This window comes from Mytilus galloprovincialis, chromosome 1 (assembly GCF_965363235.1).
Source record: "Mytilus galloprovincialis chromosome 1, xbMytGall1.hap1.1, whole genome shotgun sequence".
Lineage (NCBI taxonomy): Eukaryota > Metazoa > Mollusca > Bivalvia > Mytilida > Mytilidae > Mytilus > Mytilus galloprovincialis.
Genome location: NC_134838.1, coordinates 47,599,115 through 47,625,738, shown reverse-complemented (window position 1 = coordinate 47,625,738; position 26,624 = coordinate 47,599,115). Strand labels below are relative to the sequence as shown.

The 26,624-nt window shown below is 31.5% G+C and overlaps 2 protein-coding genes across 3 annotated transcripts in view; both read right to left on the bottom strand.

Annotated features, from left to right (window-relative positions):
- Positions 1–159: 159 nt before the first annotated feature.
- On the bottom strand, positions 160–7,312 carry LOC143076286 (uncharacterized). Its single transcript, XM_076252020.1, has 3 exons — positions 7,018–7,312; positions 5,653–5,874; positions 160–4,716 (listed from the first exon to the last, which is right to left on the bottom strand). Exons 1-3 carry the CDS (start codon positions 7,282–7,284, stop codon positions 4,075–4,077), a joined length of 1,131 nt encoding a protein of 376 aa, XP_076108135.1. The 5' UTR covers positions 7,285–7,312; the 3' UTR covers positions 160–4,074.
- An 8,929-nt stretch (positions 7,313–16,241) lies between these two features.
- The window catches only part of LOC143076249 (phosphatidylinositol-3,5-bisphosphate 3-phosphatase MTMR14-like), a 33,087-nt gene continuing 22,704 nt past the window's right edge, over positions 16,242–26,624 (bottom strand). The window contains exons 10-18 of one of the 2 annotated variants that reach the window (XM_076251984.1): positions 26,391–26,454; positions 25,694–25,856; positions 24,818–24,854; positions 21,991–22,058; positions 21,464–21,534; positions 21,032–21,164; positions 19,664–19,837; positions 17,483–17,593; positions 16,242–16,509 (exon numbers count right to left, since the gene is read on the bottom strand). In XM_076251984.1, coding sequence (XP_076108099.1) covers positions 16,323–16,509; positions 17,483–17,593; positions 19,664–19,837; positions 21,032–21,164; positions 21,464–21,534; positions 21,991–22,058; positions 24,818–24,854; positions 25,694–25,856; positions 26,391–26,454 — 1,008 coding nt within the window. In that variant the 3' untranslated portion in view covers positions 16,242–16,322. The remainder of the gene's footprint in view (positions 16,510–17,482; positions 17,594–19,663; positions 19,838–21,031; positions 21,165–21,463; positions 21,535–21,990; positions 22,059–24,817; positions 24,855–25,693; positions 25,857–26,390; positions 26,455–26,624) is intronic. The other variant, XM_076251991.1, reaches the window with a different exon arrangement.

The following is a 26,624-nucleotide window of genomic DNA, read 5'->3' as shown; positions in this document are numbered from 1 at the left end:
ATAAGTGGTTCTGACATAATCAAATTTAAACAAATCTTTGAAGCCACCTAGGATTGTTAAGTAAGATGCCACTTGCTTCCATGCCTTTTTTTATATAACATTCCTAATAGGCCTTTTCACATAAGAGTACACCTTAAATCTTGGCAAAATAAGAATACATTAATTTTAATAATTTTATTCAAAAATTAAATAATTAAGTAACAATTGGTATATATATTATAATGAACTCAAAATGGTAACTAATTATCATCAGATCAATTTGTAATTATTATTAATTTTGATTTAAAGTAAATCCTAAAAGCAATGCTTTTGACTAGTTTAAAATAAAATCTCTGAAGTAAAGAAGCACCTTATATAATTGGTAGAAACCTGTAGAAAATGATACACTTGTGAAAGTAGGATGTGTTCCTTATATACAGGTTTTCAATTTACACAAGAATTCAATATAAACAGGTTTCCAGTTTTCATATGGTTTCAATTTAAACTGGTTACCAATTTACTCAAGCCAAAGTATTTTCTGTGTATGATTTCAGAAACTATTGAAACAGTATTTAAATTTACATTTTCAAAAAATTTACATTTTCAAATAATGCAATACATTATAATTTGATGCTCTTTCACTTTTGAATTCAGAAAAACTTGGAAGAAGATCAATTTTCGTACTTTGAATTCTTACTACTGATCAATTTGCTACTTTGGAATACAAGGATTACAAAATAGCCCTATTCTTGAGGCTTGTGCTCCTTAAAATTCAAACAAACTGATTTTTAAATGAACTCAAGTTTGTTACTTTTAATTTTTTTTTAATGAAGACCGTAAAAACTAGAGGAAAGTGTGATTACAATTATTTTCTGTAACCAAACTGTCCATTTTTCTAAATAAAGAAAGAAAATGTTTTTAAAATTTACTATTTTGCAAGATAAAATGTGTAAAGCTTCTAGCTATCCAAAAACACACATTTTCCCACATAAACATAAGAGTTACTGCATAATATGTTATCACATTTTTCAATCTTTAGAAATTCAGTCATTTACAAATTCATATTTTGAATTCAAAAACCTTACTAAATTGTCAATTAACATTTCCTAGATCTGGACATGGCAGCATGTTTGAAAAATGCTGAAAAATAAACGTAGACACTGAGATATGCTTGTCTGTATGTAATTTTGATATCAAAATAGCAATACTCATGATAGTTTAACATGTAAAACAAATATGCAAAATATTCAAAGTTTGAGAAAATTTTAGAACAATATTTTTATTCCAAAATTTCCAGTATTTATCAAACATATCTATTTGGAACATTTATAGCAATACAATTAAGGTGAATTTCCAGAATTCTTTTATACATAATATATTCACAAAAATAGGATAAAGGCTATAATAACAAATTATTGGTGAGGATAAATGTCAATACATCTATAATAAAACATGTAAACCCATATGAAAAATAATCCACATACCAAGTTCTATAAATGCTAGACATATAAATATAGAACACAATCTTATATATATATATATAACATCTAAATAATTCAGTGAAAAATAAAAGCAATTAATGATACTGATAGTGCTTCAAAGTGCTTATAAGTGCCCAGGAAGAAAAGACGTCTTTCATCCTTCACTGTGAATCTATGATAAAACAATATATAGTACCAAGCAAAGAAACATACAAAGCTGAAATTTTAAATTGGGTGATCTCCCTTTGTCTATAAATAAGATAGAACAGATAAACTCATGCTTCAACTTTTGCAACTTGTGTAATTCTGAATAACATGGTCTTCTTGACAAGTATGAGGATAAAAATACGCAAAATACTGTCTTTAGTAAGAGTATGAATAGGATCTGAAGAATGTTCACCTAAATACACTGTGTCTCACATACACAATTACAGGTAGAAAGATGTCTGAACTTAAGCTAACCAGACAGTAAATTCAGGGATTATATTGCAGTTTGGGATGGAAAGGGGAAAAGGATTACATATTTTGTCTTTAAACCAAGAGAAAACAATGTTTGTATCCCCTGTCCACTTAAAAGAAACACAACAAATGTGAACAAAATTCAGTGTCAGAAATGTCAGAATGCTATTTGTCTTTTGTACTTCTTGCAGCCAACTGTTTTGTAAGATTACTTTTTTCACAAAAACACTTAATAAATACTACATGGGACTTTAACTTATCATTGGTGTGTTACTAATAGATATGTCTGTAAACCACATAGGGGAGGTAATCTGATATATCATTTTTTCCAAGACCATAAACTAAACACAAATGCATAAATAACACCTTCTCACTTTCTAGGATAGAAAGGCAAATTAGGGTAGAAAACAATTGTTAATTTAGCATACAAAAGAGCATTTTTTGAGGCCACCATCTTTGATAATTTGCTTATTTTATTATTCAGTATAAATCATGTATCAAATCTGGAAATATTAGAGATATTATCTAATGTAAGTATTCAAATATAAATAAAAGAAGATGTGGCAATGGGGCCCACATAAATAAGACAACAAGTGAACAAAACAAATAATTAGATAAACATCTAGAGGTCACATTTTATAACAATAAACAGACGTCTATACAATAAGACTCTTAATTATATATCCAGCCTAGAACAAAAAAATCTAGCAGACTATTAACAATCTACCAAAAACATGATAAACACAAAATTACCCAAAAGTCACAAAAATCACATCACAATATGACAAAGACAACCAATAACAAGGTTTCTAACTTCTGGACAGGCATGTCATAAAATAATTTAGAAATATAAAAGATCAATTTATGATTCACTGAATCTCTGTGATTTGATCAAGGTAGGTTACTTAAGCACATAAATGTACATGTATTCATCTAGCAGGGGTATAATTTGTACTTGTGTTACTTTGATATTATTGCAAATCAACCTTTTTTACTTTAATGTAGAATATGAAAGAAAAAAAAAGTATTCTCATTTTTCTTTTTATAATTTCAAAAAGTACATTATCTCTCAAAAATCTTGCCCTATATATTTATTCCGACTACAACCTCCAAATAACATATGTTACATCTCCATTATAATTTACAAATCATGAAGGTACTTTTCTGAAACAGGAAGACACAGCACTCTGAATTTAATAATTTTATTTTATTTTTGAATGCTCTGTATTTTTACTATGAATGCACTTTATTTTAACTATGAATGCACATTATTTTAACTATGAATGGAATAATGAGAAAATCCCAACACTTTTGGTCTAAATGTCTGCAATGTACATATGTAAGGACTTTGATGGGACCAATGCCATCATACTTAAAAAAGACTAGTTCTTTTCAATTCCTTCAACAAGCTGCTTTTAAATGTACTCAAGTTTCTGCCCAAATCACATTTTTGATACCCTGACTTTTGTATAATGTTGTTGTACATAAAAGTTAATAGAAAAAGAGTATAAACAAAGGAAAAGAATACATTTGATACAAACTCTGGCAAAATTAACCACAATAGTTCTTCGATTATTTTTTTTTATATATCAGATAATAAGAAATCATACCTGCCTGCACAAAAAGTCATTAAACTTTAATTTCTTAAATGCAAAAATGAAAATAAATCAACTAAATCTGTAAATATATATCTGTATATGTATTTGTACAATATAGATCAGGTAAAAAAAAATCACCAATAAAAATGAAAAGTCATTGCTGGTGGGCAGGTATGCTTATTAAAAGGGAGTATTTATAAAATACAGTCATGACAGTATTGTGCATCTTTTCAAAATTCATTGCTTAAAAATGTGTAATTTTTACAAAAAGTTTAAATACAAATTTTACAAATATTTTTTTTTAACTGATAACTTAAAGCATCTGAGTGAAGTATTCAGTCTATGTTATTTTTGTATGGATACTACAAAAGATCTTGCAACAAATATGTTCCTTAATAATTGTTTACAACTTTAATCCTATACATTTCAAGTTGCCAAAAAGAAAAAAAATGAATACATAAAAATGTGTAAACAAAGTGAAATGAATGCATACAAAAATTAACCAGTACTTAAACAATGTTCCCAAATCAACAAAATAAACAATTAATAAACATTAATCACAACTCAGTTTTATCATCTATAACTTCAAATGAGGACGAGGAATCATTTCCATCAACAGATTCTTGACTAGCCTCCTTTTTCATGGCATCTATTTTCATGGCATTTAAGTTTTGAACATCATCAATCTTAGCATCAGCGACTTCCTCCTTTTTCATGGGACTAATTTCAGGGGATATAACTTGCTCAGAGCTAAAACCAGAATCCGGAAAGCTTGCCATGCTTGTTGTGATATCTTCAGGTAAAGACAACTCTGGCAAGACAACTTTCTGAATATCATCAAGAGTAACCTCCCTTTCAGCAGAATCAGCGGAATCATTTACATCTATTTCTTTAATAGGTGTCTCTGATGGTTCTTCCTTAACTTCATCCAATCTCAAAAGATCCTCATCTTCATCATCTGAATCCTCAATTATACTCCCCATATAACTGGTTGCCACGGAGAATTCACTGCGAGATACACTTCCTCCGTATGAGCTGTTGTCTGCTGACATAGAATCATCCAGATCCTCTCCATCTTCCATTGTAATCTCTGCTGCTTCTTCCACATAAAACTCATTCTGTTTGGCTAATGGTGCCATAAAGTGGATTTTTGAATCTTCATATATTTCTAGAAATGGATGGGCACATAATTTCTTTTCCTGAAATGATTAAAAAAAATATACCTACATGAGCAAATATCTTAAACAGTGAATAACCAATGGATATGATGGAATAAGGTAAAAACAATGTTTAAAAATTTCATAGAATTAATTTGCCAGTATATTCAGAAAGTTGAATGTGTGCAGTATATGGAGGAAGAATTCTGAGTTTGGACATTCCAAAATTGAAATTTGAATTACACTTGAATGTAAATTAAAATTAAAATGTACTTCCTCTCCTGCTACATCATGAACATAAACATCGGTAAAATTACAGTATCTACCTTATGCTTCATGTATTACCAATGTTATTTCAACTGATCGGGCGGTCCCCGGGAGCTTACTTTTTAATTTGCGTAAAGACAGTCTATTTGAAGATGTGTGTGATAAGGACGATGGCCGTTATAATTATAATTTACTTCTAATCACCTATCAGTGTCACCAACTGGATATACTAATGAACTGAGTGTATGATATGGGACGAATAACTGGACACTTCATTGATGAGTAAGAGTTTACCCTGACACACCTGTCTATAGATGGACTGGTCTTATATAAGCGAACCAGTTAAACCTCAACCAGTCAAGTGAAATAAATTAAGTAATATATATAATATATAACCTTTGGTCAGTTAATACCAGTTTGTCAGTAAAATGTTTGTTGCACATGTACAAGCATAACTACTTGTAGTGAAATTTTAATTACACAGAAAGTCTGACAAAAGTTTGGGAGTTGTAGTATTATAATTGTTTTCCAGACAAGTAAATAATAATTGTTCACTCAGACACTTGATAAGAGTGACGAGTCAACAGCCCATCAAGGAATAGGGTTATGTAACATTTATCAGTATAGAATCTGAACCAACAGAATATAAAGAATAATAAATCTAAAATTATTCCATAAAATTAAGCATGTATATGCACATGTATATCATACCTTTACATATTTTGAAAGTTTAGGATAAACTCTAAACACTGCAAGAATAATTGACATGTAGCTTATGTATGGAAAATCTGTTTTAACAGCATAGGAGACTGTTGGCAATTTAAATATTTTGTATCCTTCACTAATAAGGTATTTCTTCTGTTCTTCATCTGGAGTATCATCGTTCTTAGCTATCATCCCACCAACTGCATAGCGACATTCATCTTTTGGTACCTGAAAAGAACACAAGCATTCAAGAATAAACTCACATGCTATAGAATTATAAATGTTAATAAGTACACTTGGGACACACTTAAAATTATTTTGGTTTGCCCAAACCCTACCGAAAGGTAGAGACAATAGGTAGGTAGGTAGGCATTTTCTTTTTTTATTTTGACAAAGAGAAATTGAAGTGTCAGATGTTTTTTAGTCTGAGTGAATGATGCTGATCTGATTAAAAAAATAACTTTTTCAAATCAAGCCAATAAAAGATTTTGAGTAGGCACCTATTTTCTGGGTAGGTAGGGTTAGGGCAAACATTCATATTCTTTTTAATGGCCTTGTTGTATCATCATGATCATAGCAAATGTTATCTCCCATAATATGTGTTGTTGTCTACCTCCATTTAATAAACTTTCTAATTTCACCTTGCTATTTCCAAGATTCAAGAGCTAAACTGATAATTAAGCTATATAAATGGCTCACTACAATAGAAGAAAAGTCCCATTTTTAATGATTTTAATTATACAATCTTAATTATAACAAAAACTCTGACAAAAGGGTGTACATGTACATTCTATTCCTTTAGAACCTTTTTAACTTTTATATAAAACAGAATGCAAATATCATGAATATTTCTATTCCACGGGTCACTGTTAAAGATGTCCAAACATGAGCAGGTAAAGGGTGGCAGGTAGATGAAACTTACATAAATGAACATGATAAACTAATGATGAAGAGATAAATGAAAAATTAACAAATTAGAGTCTGATATATACATTGTATATGGATCCAATGCAGTCAGTCTGCTCTAAAAGCAACAAAATATACCATTTATTTTAGAGGGCAAATATCCACTCTTTGATATGGGATGAGTTCTGACGACCCACTGCCCCAGCTTGTCTTTGAGTAATCCCAGACTAGGGACAACTCTTAGTCTTACTAAAGAGATAAGCTAATTGACCAGGTGTTTTTTCTTCAATTTAATGAGATTGCCGACAAATAATTTATACATGTTATTGTTTTTTTATTGCTTAGTCCATTTTGTTTTTTATAAATATAATGCCACTGCATCACTTCAGTTAAAATTATACTATAATCTCAGCTTAGGTGACAATTGCAGTGTCTTTCTTTTGACGTTAGTTTTTTCCTGCTTACCACTTTCGGGTCGTCATAGAAAATGCCTAAACAGTGTTGTTCTGGTTTCAAATGACTTGAAAGTTCTGTAAAAAATTGTCCAGAATCTTTGTAAGGTCCCCGAACAAACTTGTATGCTATAGTGACTTGTCCTATTGGTGGCTTTCCTGTGCCTATTTCAATAGTGTGGAAAAGTCCAGATACATAAAGCAATGCAATAATTGTTAGAAGTAATAGAAATACAACAAAAATTATCAAAACACCAATTATCAAGTCAACTTCCGCCATTTTCCCACAAAAACAATGTTTACTTGGTCCTTTGTTCTACTTGAACGATGTACCTAGATGCATTCGAAAAGCAAAGGGGAGCTAATCCTATTTTCCCGCCATTACGTCACAAAAAGTGATAACTGGCATATACGGCATATTGATTGTGTAGTTAAAGTGAGGCTTGTATAGGGTATATTGGGATACGGGATATTTGCCATTTTAATTTTAGGGATATGGGATATTTGTCCTAAAAGTAAATGGAATATGGAATATTGATGCATTTAAAAGGATATTGAATTTTTAACATGAAAAAAAAATAAGTGGAATTTAAAAGTTAAGTACAGAAATATTTACATCTCACTTGATAAAGTTGCCCCAAAAAGTTTAATTTGAAGGTCATTTTAGTGCTTTGTTGATTTTAATTGAGTTTATGGTCGTTTTATTTAAAAGTCATCCAAACCCAGCGAAAAGTATTGATCTATTTTCGATATTTATATGCTCATATGTACTGATAATTTTAAAAGTATTTGTTTTGCTTTCCATACTTCGTTCCTTATTGTTAATTTTCCTTTTTTTGGATGGTGATGTTCCTTTGGCATTATCTTACGGTGTTTGTATATCACAACACCTCCGCTATGCCCGTGTCTGTTGTAACGTTTTGGATTTTAATGAACGAAATCTATGTATTACTGGTAAATTATTAAGTCAGGGATTTCGTTACCACAAATCACTTAAAATCTTTACTAAAATCTAGATTTGGTTTTGAAGTTTGGTTCTACCTGTAGAAAACTTATTTCAAACGGGATAGCACATCCTCATTTTTACGGAGATGTTGTTTACCGTGACATTGGATGCAGGATGTGTAATAATTGATAATTTAGTCTCAGATGCATGACTTTTTATTAGTTGAAATTGGCTTTGAACTAGCTGCCAGTAACTGCGAGTACTCTCAGATCTGTACTTAGTGTCTTTTTGTTTCGGTCACGTCCACTCTCTGTTTTTGTTAGATGTATTTCTACTTGTATCCATCTGATGAGTTAAGCCTTTTTCAACTGATTTGTATAGTTCGTTCTTATGTTGTACTGTTACACCACTGTCCCAGGTTAAGGGGAGGGTTGGGATCCCGCTAACATGTTTAACCTCGCCACATTCTGTATGCATGTGCCTGTCCAAAGTCAGGAGTCTTTAATTCAGTGGTTGTCGTTTGTTGCTGTGTTACATATTTGTTTTTTGTTCATTTTTTTATACATAAATTAGGCCGTTAGTTTTCTCGTTTGAATTTGTCATTTCAGGACCTTTTATAGCTACATTTTGTGTAACTATGCGGTATGAGCTTTGCACATTGTTGAAGGTCATACGGTGACCTATAGTTGTTAATTTCTGTGTCACATGGTCTCTTGTGAAGAGTTGTCTCATTGGCAATCATACCACATCTTTTTTTATATTATATGCTCATATGCATTGATAATTTGCTTGAAATAGTCATAGATTTTTGTTAGATGTATTCATCTGATGAGTTAAGCCTTATTGTTGTCAATGTTTTTATTTGTTTTGATTCTTTATATGATTACAGGATATTTTCTAGTGTTTGACCTCTTACGTTTTACGTGCCGTGGCGAGGATCTTCATGTCTCCATGTTTCACAGATTGCTCTGATGTCCATCGGCTGTTTTGCCAGACAAGCTGGGGCCGAGGGACATCAGAGCACGTCCCATGTCAAAAAGTAGATATTTTGCTGTATAAACTATGTTAAGAACGAATAATTACTAAATAATCAATGTAAATTAATATATTTTCTTTCTATTACTGGTGTTGTGAGGAAGGAAATTAAAAAAAAGTAACAAAAATATTGTGATCTATGTAATTCATAAAGTACAAGATCACAGAGTCAAATGTTGTGTTATTTCTTTGCAAAACAAGGGCTGTGCAAATTTTGCCTGCTGTAAAAATATTGCAACAGTTAAGTATAATGTAGGTACATTAGCAGAAAGCTTTCTTGTGTTAAATTTTGAGTTATTGAACTTGCATGCTAAATATCCAATTTTTGATATGGACGTGCTCTGACGTCCCACAGTCTCAGCTTGTCTGGCAAAACAGCCGTTGGATATTAGAGCAATCTTGGACAAGAGACAGGGTTGAGTCATTCTGGTCTTTCCAACATAGGTTAACGTGTAGGGTGAAGTGTATTATCAATGAAAGAAGAATGCTATCAAAATGAAATTTTGCAGTCGTGCATTACGGTTTGAACAATTAAAAAAAAAGTCTGAAATTAGACCCCTTCACTAAATTTATCGTTTAAGATCACATAAAAAGAGAATGTTATACAATGGAGCACTTCATCTTTTGGACACATATATTCTTACTTAACACTGAAAGTATGCACTGTAAATTTCCTGTAATACAGTGTGTTTTACCAGTCAAAACTGTTGACGTTGTGATGATGAGGGAAAAATAGGCATGGGAATGAATTTATGATGATTTTTTGGGATATTTCAAAATAGTTTTAGGGATATGGGATATTTGTAAAAAATATTTATTGGGATATTAGGGGTAAACATTATAGGGATACGGGATATTGGGATAAAAACTTAATGGGATATGGGATATTGATACCCCCCCTAAACAAGCCTCTAAAGTAAATAGAATAAAATAAAAAAAAATATAGTTTATATGCAGAATACACAGAAAAATATAGAACTTAGACAATAGAAAAAAATCCGTTGTTTTTCTAATAAACGAGACCATTGGTGTTATATTTTATGTTTGTAAAAATAAAAAGGGGAAACTATAAAAATTCATCTGGAAACCATCTGTTTTCGGAACCCATGGAAGGACAAAGCAAAGACTATATATATACCCCTCAATATTTATCTCTGAGATTAAAATATGCAAATAATTTAAATGTTACACAGAAACCAAGGATTTCAATAGTATTTCCCATTCCCGGGCTATTCTCAATTGTATACAAATCCTTACAGCAAATGACATCTTATATGAAATGCACGAACTATATATCATAAAGTTTTGCTAATTTTCTTATGTGGAAATAAGTTCAAAGTTTCAATTTTTCAGTATGATTCAAATCTGTAAAAATTTCCTCTATTAAAAGTTCACCGAAAATGTTATTAATTCGACATTCAATATACGAAGGTCCATCAAACATAAAATGAAACTCAGTTTCTTGATTTTTACAAAATATGCATAGTCTTTCTTCTACAGTTTCGTTCAAGAATCTTCCAGTTTCAACTCCGCTTAATGGTAAAATTCCACTTCTAAATTGGGCTTAGTGCGACCTCTTAATTTAACCTAAGTTCAAATTTGCCGTAATCAGGCCTGATCAGTTTCAAAGACTGTTTTTAAGTTCCTATATCTTCGTAGTTTTGAATCGTTTTGGACGGAATTCCTCCAGATATCTGGACACAGACGTAAAATGCTAGTTTCAACCAATAACAAATCGACCTCTGATTTCAGTTCGTAAAAATGTCCTAATTCAAGCTGGTATAATATGTCCTTAACTTCACTACACCAATTACTTTTACAACAATCATAGTCAATACTGAATGCTAATTTGGGGATGCGATAATTTGGTGATGCGACTGCTCACGGTCAAATTGAATAAGTCTATTCCAGTAGTTCACCATATTTATCCAACGCCCGAACTGATTCGGGATCTAACCGATATCTCCGTGTATAACAAGGATAGGTGAAAATCTGTGTACTCCCTAAATAATAACGAATAGCTCGGTTCTGATTATTGTGAATGTCTAATGAATGAATTGATTTTTTTGGTATCCCCATACATAAGACGAATAATCAAGTATAGGAACAATACAAGAGTTCAACATTTTTTCGTATGAATTAAATCCAAAGTCTTTGATATTATGGATTTATAGCAATTATATTCCCAAGTGCTCGTCCATCACTTTCCGCAAGAAGATCCACATGCATTCGACAAAAAACTGCCGTTGAAGCTAAATATTACTCCTTAGTACTTTTACTGGTTAACTTATCTGCCCACGGTGAAATTAAACTCAGTTTGTTTGGATTTCTCTTTTCTAAAATGAATACATTTAGACTTTTCAGTGTTAATCGATACTCGCCACCGCTTGGTAAAGTTTATTCAGCATACCTTGAAGGTTCAATTCCGATTTCGCTAATATAGCTATGTCATCCACATACAATAAAACTGTCAATCAAATGTCCTATTATCTAAACCTATTCCTATGTTTATATTGTTCAATTCCTTTACTAGATCATTGATAAATATTGAGTAAAGTGTCGGGGATAAATTGTCCCCTTTTTTCACTCCGGATTTACAATTAAAGCAGCTTTAAAATTTCAGACACAGGATTCAGAATTCTGATAAATGCTTTTCACAGTGTTTACAGTTTGCCATCAATATTGTGTATCATATGAGTAGTTTATACAGCATTATGTATATCCCTGTCTATGATGAAGTCAAAACATTTTCTTAAGATCAATAAATACTACAAAGAGAGACTTATTATTACGGACAATATTATTCAGCGTGTATATGTGATCCTCACAAAAGTTAAACCATATTTTCTGAAGACTGATTTTCTAAGTAATACGTAATTCGCTTCTTACAGCTAAAATAATAAAGCATGCAAACCAAGAGTTTAAATGCCTTGCTTGCAAACTTTGTTTGGGTGTTTGCTCAGGCATTGTAATTAAGATTGACAACTAAATTCAATGGGTAGGTGGAGCATAACTATACATAAAGGTTTGATTGGTCAATGAATATCAAAATTGTTTCCAATATGATATCCATTGTCCAATCATCTCTTTTTTTTATATAGTAAACAAACGGTTACTCCGCCTCTCCATTGAATTTAGGTGTCATTCTTAATTACAATGCCTGAGCAAACACACAAACAAAGTTTGCAAGCAAGGCATTTAAACTCTTGGTTTGCATGCTTTATTATTTTAAATGTAAGAAGCGAATAACGTATTACTTAGAAAATCAGGCTTCAGAAAATATCGATTTTGTGAGGATCACATATACACGCTGAATAATATTGTCCGTAATAATAAGTCTCTTAACTGTAATGGAAACACTATACATATTGCTTATACGAGATGCAACTAACACCTCCGTAGTTCTTTGGCAGTCGTGCATCTGAAGAAGTATACTTTAGTATAGGACAAATGACAGCTTTCCTCCAAATTGTTGGTATAAGGCTAGTGTCCAAAATGAGCTAAAACAGCTGTAATTACATGTTCTTTATAAGTTGACACGTGAATTGGAAAAAGGAAAAAAACTTATCCACATGCACACAATTTTTTGATATCTTTTTATAGCATACATTTTTTAAAACAGCTATAGGTTTATAGTTCGTTTGTTGAATGGATATCATTAGACAGAAATGAGCTGAGTTATATTCAATGATCATGCAGGTAAGGTATCATGGTATATCAGGGACTTTGTATACTAGTTAGTATAGACTATCCCATGGTATACTTATCGGAAGACTTAGATGATGGCAGATGCACACTTAGTTCTCGTGCTGTCAAAATGCTGTCACGTGGGTACACTAATATTGAGTGTAGTGTTGGTCCTTATGTCCTGATAAAAGTTTGTGATTAAACCCTTTTAATCTTTTCTTATCTCTTGGCCTCCGTTGTCATCGTTGATGTTTTGTATTTTGAACTTCTTCTAGAGATACTAGTACACTTAATAGAATGAAAACAAACATGACATGAATGTTTTTAATGAGGTGCTGACCAAGTGTTGCTAGCGGGTAACTTCGTATCACATAGAACCCAATGGACAATACATACAAATGTCTTCTTTCAGAAAACCACCGAATGGAATGGAACCAAAAATAGCTTTAATGTTTCTTATGAGGTGCTGACCAAGTGTTGTTACTTTGAAGCCAATCAATCATCCAATATGGCCGACAGTGGTAGACTTCGTTTAACATAGGACCATATATAGTACACATGTCTTCTGATAGAGAACCACTGAATGGAATGAAACAAAACAAATTATGCATGTTTCTAATGAGGTGCTGACCAAGTGTTGTTACTTGAAGCAGATTCATCATCCAAGATGGCCGCCAGCGGGGGACTTTGTCTCACATTGGACAATATGGAAAATACATGCAAATGTCGCCTTTCAGAGAACCACTGAAATGAATTAAACTAAACATGGCATGAATGTTCCATACGAGTTGCTGAACAAATACTGTTACTTTGAAGCTGATCCATCATCTAAGATGGCGGCCCATTGTAGGGGACTTAGTTTAACATAGGACCTTATGGATAATACATACAAATGTCTTCTTTTAGAGAACCACTGAGTGGAATGGAACCAAATACGACATAAATGTTCCTTGTGAGATGCTGACCAAGTGTTGTTACTTTGAAGCAAATCTATCAACCAAGATGGCTGTCATCGTGGGACTTTGTTTAAAAAAGGACTCTTTGGGAAATATATACTAATGTCTTCTTTTAGAAAACCACATAATGGATTGAATTTTTCTTTTGGGGTGGTGACTAAGTGTTGTTACTTTGTAGCCGATGTGTCATCTCAGATGGCTGCTAACAGGAGGAGTAATTTTAAAAGAGAAGTCTATGGGAAATACATACAATTTTTTTTCTTCTAGAGAACCACTAAATAGATTTAAACCAAACATGGCATGAATGTCCCTAATAAGGTGCTGCCAAGGATGGCTGCCAGCAGGGGACTACGCTTAAGACCATATGGAATACATATGATAGATGCTTCTTCTAGAGATGTATTGAATGGAGTGACACCAAACATGGCAAAATGTTCCTTATGAGGTGCTGATGAAATGTTGGCAATTTACTGTTCAAGATGGCTACCAGGATTTTTTAAATTAAAAATTACATGGCCAATATTCAACCTAGTTTGGCCTCAATCCTTATAAGGGAGGGGGGCAAAAGGGGTCCATTAACATGTTAACAACACCTTGATTTTTGGCAAAAACAGTGAACAACAAATACAAAAATGCTGATAACAGTTAACACAGAAGGTTGAAAATAGTTAACAGTTTAAATTTATCTCGGATAACAGTTAACAATACCTTGAAAAAGGCCAAAACAGGTTAACATGTCCCCCCCTCCCACCTTCATAAGGGTATCTGTTATGACTTATATCTATTTTTACATGATTTCAAAAACCAAAGTAGAATCAGGTGAGCGACACAGGCTCTAGTTTAGGTTATCGTATAATTAGTATAGCTCCTGATGACATCTACATTTGGTATCATATAATTATTGTGAACAGTAAGGGCAAGTTTTGACACAATATTCAAACTTGATACTGTCTGAATTTAGATTGGGATCAAATTTTTGACATAATATAGGTTTCTGACACAAAATATATGTGGTCAAAGATCTTGAAATTTTTAATTGGGACATTAAATTTACCTAGAATGGTTAGATTCAACATATATATATAAAAAAAAAAAAAAAAAAATTAAGTTGCATAGCCAATTCAATTTTTTAGCTTCTTTCCCCATCATTGATTTGTAAATAAAGTAAATTGATAAAGAAAACTAGATGTGTCAAAGCGACACGAATGGCCCCGTCCCAAAAAGTTGAAAAATCTGCAATTTCAATATAAACACATGTGGACACAAACATGATGGCAGTCTCACATATCAAAAATCAGCTCAAAATCTGGAGGCGTATAGAAAAAAAATCTGTATAACTGTGATTTTCAACAATTTCTCAAAAGTCCAAAGCCTGTAATTTTGGCAAAAATTAGTGGAGCGGAAGGAAATATAAACATGATCTGTAACTCATCCTTGTTAACTCACATACCAAAATTCAGCCAAATATCTGTAGGCGTTTAGAAAAAAAAATCTGTATAACTGTGATTTTCAAAAATTTATCAAAGTCCAAAGCCCGTAATTTCAGCAAAAATTAGTGGAGCAGAACGAAACTAAAACTTTATCTGTAACTCTTCATGGTTAACTCACATACCAAAAATCAGCCCAATATCTGAAGGCGTTTATGAAAAAAGGCTGTATAACTGTGATTTTCAACAATTTCTCAAAGTCCAAAGCCCGTAATTTCAGCAAAAATTAGTGGAGCGGAACTAAACTAAAACTTTATCTGTAACTCTTCATGGTTAACTCACATACCAAAAATCAGCCCAATATCTGAAGGCGTTTATGATAAAAGGCTGTATAACTGTGATTTTGAACAATTTCTCAAAGTCCAAAGCCCGTAATTTCAGCAAAAATTAGTGGAGCAGAACCAAACTTGATCTGTAACTCATCATGGTTAACTTACATACCAAAAATCAGCCCAATATCTGAAGGAGTTTAGAAAAAAACCTTGTATAATGGTTTGTTGCAGAATGACAGAATGACGGAATTACGGAATTTCGGAATTTCGAACAGCAGTAAAACTATATGGCACTGACAACTTTGTTGCAGGGCCATAAAAATCATTATCTCATAACATTAGTATTTAATTTCTGCCTCATATTTTTAAGCCCCCATCTTGGCAGAGGTGGCATTAAGTTTTACTCTTGTACGTCTGTACATATGTCTGTCCGTACATCCCAAAGTTGGTTTCTGTTCTCTAACTTTAGATTGCATCAACCAAATGTTATGAAACTTAAACACAATGCTTATTACCACAAAATACAGATTAAGTTTAAATTTTGGTGGCATCACATTAACAGTTCTAGAGTTATGGCCCTTTACAAATTGAAAAATTGCTGAATTTTTCTTTTCTGTTCTCTATTTTTTAACTTAAGTTTGCATCTACTAAATACTACGAAACTTGTACACAATGCTAATTCAACAAAATACAGATCATGTTTGAATTTTGGTGGTGTAACTTTAACCGTTCAAAAGTTATGCCCCTTCACAAATGAAAATTGCAGAATTTTTTGTTTCCATTCTCTAACTTCAGTTAGCCTCTTCCAGCTGCTCTTATTTTATATGTGAAGTAAATAAAGGCAACACACAATACTCCCTTTAAAATGTAATATATTATTTTCATTTTTATCACAATTGGTTTTGTTGTTTATTGTCTTTTCATTGTCTATGGTTTCAAGTTTTCCCAGACTTAAATCCAACTTTTTCAGCAAACTGGTCCAACAAATTTGATATGCCTCCTTTTCTGCCGTTGGAAGCAATGATTTTGTTTGTATATGCATTATGAAATATTCTTCTAACAGAGTCAAGTTTGTTCCACCTTTGGCTTTCTGGGATTACAGTCTCTGTGGCTTCTTGACACCTAAAATTTAAAAAAAATGTTACTGTTTATAGAAAGGACAAAATGTTAGAAATGTTAGGAATACTAAACAGTATACATTTTCCCCAAGCAGTTTCTTATTTTTTGCTAGGAGCAATCCTCTCTTAAGGATAACTTGACAGTAAAAATTTACTTGAATATGTATCAACTGAGAAAGGCAGCTTTCTGGTGAAGTCAGTGTTGCTCAGTCTTTATTGTTTGCCTTTTATGCTTTTCCTTTTTTTGCCCATGGCATTGTCATTTTATTTTCAACTTATGAGTTTGAATGTCCCTTTGGTAAACTTGGCCTCTCTTTTGCACAATTAAAGGAAAATTAACAATGGCAAAAATGGTCATGTTTTCTGTTATTTTTTGTGGGGAGCTCAGTCTGAACTTTTCTAAGTTATGTTTTGTATGTCATTTAGTTTTTTTTTTTAATTACAAAGACATGATCAGTTTGTGTGTTTTGGTGTACGAGTTTGAACATCCTTTTAGTATCTTTTGCCTTTCTTTAAAAAAAAAGGACTCTTATAGTCCCACCATCAACGACAATAATTTCATACTATAAACTGTTAAACATAGTTCATATTATTAAATTCTATTTCAAAAGTGTAAGTTTTCAAATCAAATATATTTCTTTGTTATTTTCTCAATTTTAACATCTCAAAATAATACAAATTTCCTAATGATAATTACTTCCAATATGCAATTACAATTATAACTCTGATAAGGTTACACCTTGAAAATACTTTTGATACAATTGGTAACATATAGAAAATATGTCTTTCAAGTAAAATATAATTTCATACCAAAGTTAGGAAAATTTGTACGCCTGTAGTCTTGGAATAGCTTGTGTTAAATCATGACTACCCTTTAATGGAGTCTTATATTTATATCAAACCTTGATGGTTAGTTCACTGGAATCAGCGCCATAACTATTGCTTATCTGATAATGGTAGTCATGTGACAAACTTACGAGCTCGGCCGACTTGACCCATGTCCACCACTACTATTACTGTCTGACAATGGAGAATCATGTGATGATACAAGTCCCCTCAGACTGCCTGTACTCGATACTACTTGCCAACTGTAACAGTTATAAGTCATGTTATAAATATAAAAAAAAAAAACATGACGAGATTAACACACTTTTAAATAATATTATAGACACTTTGCTCCATAAGGAACAAATTCTGTAATATTTATTCCAGTGGAAATAATATTGCAGAATATTTTTCCATTTGGAGCTTATATTACTAGTATGAATGAACTTATATTTCACGGATATAACTGGGGAGAATAATACATTTTGAATCTCTATCACCCCAAAGGTTGAATGCAGTAAACAAAGGTTGGATGAATATTATTTAATATTTGATATATTGAAAGAAATAAAGCATATGATAATATTTGAGCAGAACCAATAGATAAAGACACAAGCATAGTCATAAAAACTTTTTAAAATTTGTTACAAATAAAGACCTTAAGCAAAGTATATACATAATAAATTAAATACGATCTGTTTGCTACAGAAGGGAACCAAGAAAATACTATTTATCTTTCTATAAAAGCTTGCCTTGTTATTTTTTTCATAAATAAGCTTGGCTGGCGAAAACCTGACTATGCTCAGCTGCAAAAGAACCAAACTTTGCTACATGTAAGGATATTAAGATATTTCAATTCTAGAACATCTTACCACAGGGTCAGCTTTATACAACCGCAGAAAACAATCCTAGAACAGTTGGGGCAAGTATGGACACAACATTTAAGCTTGATACAGCTCTGAATTTGGATATTGCGATCAATTTATTGACAACATATGAGTTTCTGACACAAAACAAATGTCAAGATCTTACAAATCTATTGCACAACATTGTGCAATTAAAGATTTCTTCTTTTGACTTTTCAAAAATTTGGAATTTGAGAAATTTGAAGAAAAATAAATTGAAAACAACTACCACCCCCTTTTTTTTTGCAATTAGTCCAAAACCTGACATTTCTTAATACATAATATACAAGTAGTGTAAGGGAGGTAAATCAGAACATATTCAACATTGTAGGTTAAATGTTTTAGAATTACCTCCCTTTGACTGCTTTTAAATTGTCTTTTACAATTGTCCATTGAACAGAAATACATAGTTTTTTCCCCTTTGTCCCTAAATCAGAAACATTTTCAGCCATAACCCCCAAAGTCAATACTAACTAACCCTTCATGGTATGGAAACTTGTAGTTTAATTTCAGAGAGATTCATACACTTAAACATAAGTTATTGTTTGAAAACTACAAAAATGATTATTTTGGGCCCTATTTTTGGCCCCTAATTCCTAAACTATTGGGACCATAACCCCCAAAATCAATCACAACCTTCCTTTAGTGGTATTCAATCTTCTTGTAAAAAATTATAGAGATCCATACACTTAAACACAAGTTATTGTCTGTAAACTAGAAAAATGCTTCTTTTTGTCCCTTTTTGTCCCCTTATTCCTACATATTCGGGAAAATTAACCTCAAACTGAATCTCAGCCTTCCCTCTGTTATATGGAAACTTTAGGTACAATGTCAGGGAGATCCATACAGTTACACACAAGTTATTGTCTTGAAACTAGAAAAATGCTTGTTTTTGGCCCTTAATTCCTAGACTGTTTGCCCAATAACCCCTTAAAATAAATCCAACCTTCTACTTATGGTATTAAACATTGTGGTACAATTTCAGAACAATTGAAATACTAATACACAACTTTTTGTCCTGAAACTAGAAAAATGCTGTTTTTGGCTCCTTTTGGCCCCTAAATCCTAAACCTTTGGGACCATAACCCCCAAAATTGTGGTTATAAACATTGTGTTAAAATTTTTTGATTTCTTTTTACTTATCCAAAAGTTATTATCCGGAAACAATCCGTCTTTGGACGACGCTGAAGACGATGACGACAATCACGATGACGACGATTTGATGCCAATAAACGACCAAATTTTTAAAAATTTTTGTGGATGTATAAAAATTCAATCAAATTTTAATGAGACTCTTTGCTTGCTACTTTTTTATGCTTGGTTGCTGCAGTCACGCTATGCCTGATGATTTTTTTTTTTTTCGATTAATGTAGAATAACCAACTTCAATATTAGACTAAAACTCAAGTCTGTCTGACAGTAAACACACCTTCCACATGCAGGAGAGCCTGTTGACATGGTTGAGTATTTTCTGAGATTATTTGGTACTGCCATTGGACTAGATGATGATGGTGTATTGTTGTAATGACTGATGTTAAAATGGATGGGACTTTCTACAGGCATTTTATGTCTTGATTGTTGACCAATCATCACGCTAGGATTCCTAGAAAAATAGGCTATACATTAGTACAAAGTGGAGATTTTGTTAGGAAAAAATAATGTAGTACTAGTTTAGTTTATAGTTGGGACTAATAAATTAGTACATGTATTAACTCATGTTGAATTTTATGATTAAGAATAAATAATTTAGTACTATTTTAGTTATTTTGGGACTAATAAATTAGTACATGTATTGACTCATGTTGAATTTTAATATATTCATTTTTGCTAGGAACAATTTTGTTTCCATTATTGTGATATCTTTGCAAAAATTAAATACAGACAACATTTATAGAACAAATAATGAAAATCTTTAACAATTAACAAATTGAAAATCTCTTAATTGACTTTCACAAGTGATTTTTGAAGATCTTTCTTGTATTATGATTGAAAAATTTCTCAGTATTCTACAAAATGTCCACTTATCACAAGCAAAAGCATAAACAAGCATGTTATATCAACTATAAAAAAAGAAAAATTATGATCCAACATATGAATTATACAAACCATGCTAATAATTTTAATGAACGCACATCCCACTGAACACAAATGCGCATTATATATTTTTCACCAAAATATTGTGTTCGAAAAAGTTTGTTTAAAAGAATGAATAAAGAACAAAGATTATAAAATAACATGCATGAGATATGTCTACATGTAACTATGATCCTACCAGGAAGTAAATTGGTTTAGTTTATGGGGCCTTTGAGACTCAGTGGTGTTAGTTGTGAAACTACTGTATAAATAGTCAGTCAACACTGAGTTTGTGAGTTCAAATCCCGCACAGGACAGGTGAACTCAAATCCAATCTTAATGATTAGGATTGTCTGTTTTCTTACTGAAGGTCGGAGGTTATCTCCAGGCACTTAGGTTACCACCACCAATAAAAAATGACTGCCAAGAAATAGCACTATAGTGTTGAAAGTGCCGTTAAATACCAATTAATCAATCAATTAATGTTAAAGTAAAGTTGTTCCATTAGCTTGGAGATTTCAATGGCAAATACTTTTGTCTCCATTTTTAAAAATCTTTCTGTGTCAGTGGAATGGTAGCATATTTGTTTTCATGTTTTTGCTTTGGCTAAGATATTCTCCAATAAATTACATTTGTTTAGAAACGTCGATACTATCATGACTATTAACAAAGTATTCAAACAAAAAACAGATTATACACATCAGAATAAACTCTTTGTACCAACCCATTTGTTTTGACAGAATCGTCATCAGATTCATTAGTTGAGAAAAATGTAGGAGCGCCCTCTACACTACTGCTTCCTATACTACTTATACTTGTATTACTACCTCGATAACTTAGTCTTCGAGGATCATTATCTGAAATTATAAATACAACTCTTAAATATTCTCAACTTTATTTAGTGATCAGCAAAATTTTATTTTTACTGTAGAAATTGAAATTACTTTTTTAAATGATACAATAAAAATTCTGTTAATTTGAATTTTGAACTTTTTGTCCAGATTTCTAAAAAAATCAATGTGAGAGATATTTTCGGTATTATATGCCTTTTAAAAGCATAAGTGGTTCCTGTTCAAATAACCTAATCATAAACATAACAATGGTTAAATTTTTAGATTTTCTGTTATCATTTTTTTTTCTTTAATTCTAATCTTACCTAATAATACCCCCTCTATATTGCACTCTGAATTGTGTCTGGAAACATTCCTAGAAACATGTTTTGGTTCTCTGAAAGTCAAAAAGAATTTGATTAAGTCGATATCCATAAAAAAATTCACAATACATGTTGAACTGAGGAGACAGATAACGCACATGTCCCCTGCAAGTTCAATTAGGACCCTTTGATGTAAGGTGTGCCTTTAACTTGCAGTATATAAATTTAGATGGAATATGATTTATTTACATTGAATTGGTAACAACCTTTCCTAGATATTTTTAGTACCAACTCAGATTATACTTAATCTAAATAGTGGGTGTACTTTATGAGACTTACATAAAGAAGTAGAGGTCAAGGGATATCTTTTTTTATTTATTGAGTTTTGCAAATCTTTCACAGAAAACGTTCATATGAGAAATGTTTATTCATCAATTTATTTTGACAACAGAAGGGAAATAAAAATGTATAAAAGAAAATACATAAATAAAATCATATTCATTTCACACATTTCTATTACATGTAATTACCTTTTCTTGATAGCAGAAAAATCATCTGATGCTATGTGGGTCAGAAAATTAAAACAGAAAAATAAAATCTGAAATAGAGAAAAAGTGTGTTATATGGTTATATTTTTAAATATAACTATAAACAGATTAAATGTCAGTCTTAAAAAGTCTTGAGGAGAAATTTTTAGTCCAATTTAACAGACAGAAAATAATATCTCATCTACTTACATTTTGATATTTATACTATCTGAAGTTTGTTTTGAAATAAACACAGTTTTTTAGTTGAAATAATCTGAAGATTGTTTTGAAATTAACACGATTTAAACAAAATTCAGACTTTTTAATCAGTTCTATAATAAATCACATTACTCTATGTATAACAATGTATAAATGAGCTTAAATGAGGTACATGTAGTGAAAAATTATATTTCAACATTTTATACAAGTCTTAGAGGCACATTGATATCAAAAATGAAATTGACAAAGATTGATATATATATTTATTTACTATTGTTTTGTGTTTCAGATGTTTTTGGGCAACAAACATGAAGTTTTGGAATGATGTCTTCAACTTGAACATATATATACAGTCAGGATTCTACTTCGTCAAAATTATCTCCCCATTACGCCAGTTCATTTTCACAATCGTAGAAATGGAAGCCATTGTAGGGATGACGTGCTGCCAATTTTGCTTTCGGAAACCGATAAATTTATCCACATTGCACCATTACGATCCTTATATGTCAGTTGTATTTTAAAAGACAAATGTATCAACTAGCTAATGAGCATCAGTTAATAATATTATCTGCATTGATTCAACTTAAAACTATTGTCTGATCGGTTGTCAGGTAGAATTTTCGAAAATTCATAAACATTTAAAAAAAATATAATTGAATATTTCGTAGAAGGGCAGACTAGATTTTGTTAGTGGTTGAAGACTATAAACCCTAGTTTTTACACACAAAAAATTATAATTTTTCGAAGATATGTATTTTCATCATCCAACTTGAAAGACTGTCGTCAAGTACTTTCAGTAAAAAAATAGCTATTCGAACACACCTACTGTTTTTGTGATTCATTAGATAGGTATTTCACATGACCCATATATTTCATCTCTTAGTACTGTGATTTTTTTATGTTATAAAGTCAACCTGTAGCTTTGATATATAAAAAGGATAGAATCTGAAGCGAGACGATGTATGAAATATTCTTGCTTTGTACGATATCAAGACAAAATATTCAACTCAAACACGCCCTAACATAAAAAGGTGCACTCAATTTTCTCTTTTCGATACAATTGTTACCCATTTTTTGGAATTTTTTCTTGAGTCACATAATGGAAGGGCAGACACGAAAATTACTGAACTAATAGATTGATATGTTTTCCGTCCGTTGTAAATTTTTAAAAACAAGTGAAACTGCGAGCTACTGCTCACTGATGATACCCCCGCCGCAAGTGGATAATATTAATAGTGTAAAAATATGCAAGTGTTCGGTAAACAGGAAGTTGTCGAGTGATGAATCTGAAAACGCATCACACGGTATAGCTGACTTATATAAATCCTGAAACCAAATTTCAGAAATCCTTGTATTGTAGTTTCTGAGAAAAATGTGACGAAAATTTTCAACTTGGCTATCATGTGTAAAATCAGACAAGTGTTCGGTAAACAGGAAGTTGTCAAGTGATGAATCTGAAAACGCATCACACGGTATGGCTGACATATATAAATGTTGATACCAAATTACAGAAAGGGTGGATGTGTAGTTCCTGAGAAAAATGTGACGAAAGTTTCATGGGACGGACTGACTGACGGACGGACTGATGGACTGACAGACAGAGGTAAAACAGTATACCCCCCCTTTTTTAAAGCGGGGGTATAAAAATCGGAGGTTATGCATTTTCTACATCCAACTTGAAAGATACCCATGTCGTTGACTTGATATCTAATTGTTCTGCTTAATTATATACTAAATACATTGAAAACTTATGCAAATGGTGTTTTTAAAATTAAACACTTCGTAATTGAGAAAAAAATTGCAATTTTGTTTGTTTCTATTAACTTTTAAAATGTTTGTCACTATAGTAAACATTGCAGTAAGCGTTTATCGCCTTCTCTAACAAAGAGCTTCGATTCTTTTGTTCTATTTCAACCGGGTTTCCGACTGTATATATTTGGTTAATTGTATTATTAAACAAGAACATGAGTACATATGACTCTATGTTTGACATGTTTATCAAAAGATCTGCATTCCTTACTACATAATAATTTCAGAGTAATCTCACCATTATTTTTTGGTAGACATTGCAAATTTTCATTTTTCTACTTTCATTTTTTTTTTTAACTTAAAGTTACCATTTATAGACACATGGAATATAAATGACAAGAATGTGTTCATAGTATATGGATATCCCACTCACATTATCATTTCTATGTTCAGTTGACTGTGAAATTGGGGTGAAAACTCTATAATTAGGCATTAAAATTAGAAAGATCATATCAAAGAGAACATGGTACTAAGTTTCAAGATAATTGGACTTCAAGTACATCAATAACAACCTTGACCAAAAACTTTAACTTGAAGGACCGACAGACAAATGGACGAACGAACAAACAAACAGATGCACAGTAGGATATTTGTCTATAAATTTGCAATCATACCAATACTTCTTACTTTAAACCTATAAATGATAAGATGCAGCATTATTGCCAATGAGACAACTATCCATCAGATACAAAAGAGCTAAACTACTATAGGTCACCATACTCCCCAAGATACTCAAAGTGTCAGCTTGTTTAAATAACATTTCCAATATATATATATTTAAAGGGCAATATATCATGCCTACCTCTTCTCCTTTATGGACCCTGTCTGGAAGATTGTGTCTGCAAATAAAAGAACTCTTTAAAGTGACTTGGCATAACAGAAATTTTGAAAATCTGAATACACAACTTGGAGTAAATAGAATTGATGCCAAAAAACAATGATGGAATTTCACTACATGTATGTAAATTGTTTATGTTCTCTTCAATTTTTTCCCAGTCAAGAATTTTACACCTAAAGTTAATTCTGCTTTTCTTTTTCAATTGAAAGCTACATGAAAAAATATGTCTTGTGACATAATTCCCTTCTTTTTATAACTAAAGATTTTTTTAACAAAAATGTTATGATTTTGAATTAAAGACATGCACATCTTTAACCTTCACTCAGATAATTAAGACTAATAGAAAAGTTTTAAATGATAAAAATAAGAATCCTTTGCTAATAATACATTTCTCATCCTTTAACTAACCCAAACAAGTACCAGTCATAGGCAAGTGAGGTATACTACATTTCTCATCCTCTAACTTACCCAAACAAGTAAAAGTCATAGGCAAGTGTGAGGTATTATACATTTCTCATCCTCTAACTTACCTGAACAAGTACCAGTCATAGGCAAGAGTGAGGTATAATACATTTCTCATCCTCTAACTTACCTGAACAAGTACCAGTCATAGGCAAGAGTGAGGTATAATACATTTCTCATCCTCTAACTTACCCAAACAAGTACCAGTCATAGGCAAGTGTGAGGTATTATACATTTCTCATCCTCTAACTTACCTGAACAAGTACCAGTCATAGGCAAGAGTGAGGTATAATACATTTCTCATCCTCTAACTTACCCAAACAAGTACCAGTCATAGGCAAGTGTGAGGTATTATACATTTCTCACCCTTTAACTTACCCAAACAAGTACCAGTCATAGGCAAGTGTGAGGTATAATATTTCTGTGGGCGTTAAGGAGGCATGAATAATCCCATCAGCCCATAATGAAAGACGCAGTAGTGATATGAACATTGGAGTTCTGTCCCAGCCAGATATGCAATGTACTAATAAACCACTGTCTCCTAAAAAAAATAAAAACATAAAGATTATGGAGTGTTTTCATTTAAAAGTCTAAATTAGTAAATCACATACTGTATATTCAAAAATTTTGCGATGTTTTTATTTTTGCAAATAAAGTGACAGGGTTATATAGCAATAATTTAAACTCACGTTTTAAATAATTTTTTTATTTGAATTAAATAGGATTTTCCTCAATATTTCAAATTATTTAAATCTAAAATGACAAAATTGCAATAATAAATGCATGGAATAATTTCTGAATTTATAGTATTGTAGTTGAAGTGAATTCGAATGAACTGAACATGCCTCAATGATAGGTTTGATGATATATTTTTAATAAATTCAATCCTTAAAGAAGAAGAATTAATGATGAGAATTTTGGTAAAATAACATAAGAAATCAATGAATTTACCAAGTATTGTTTTGAAAAATGATAAAAAAACATATGTAATTTTTGAAATTTTAGTCAAAATAATAATAAAAAAAGTTACTAGTTATTATTGTAAGGTTAAAAATAACAAACGACAATACACTACCTTCTTTTAAAATATGTAATTGTAATAACAAATAATTCTGTGTTAATTGCATAATATCCCACTTCTGCAAAAAAGAAAAGAAAATGTCAGTATATTTGTCCAGATTTTGTAATTTAATTACTTACATGTATACTATCAAACATTTAAACCAGCTGATTTAAACATTCTTATGTTAAAGTTGATGACATTAACCTAGAATTCATAAATTGTTATTTCTATAGTATTATGCAAATG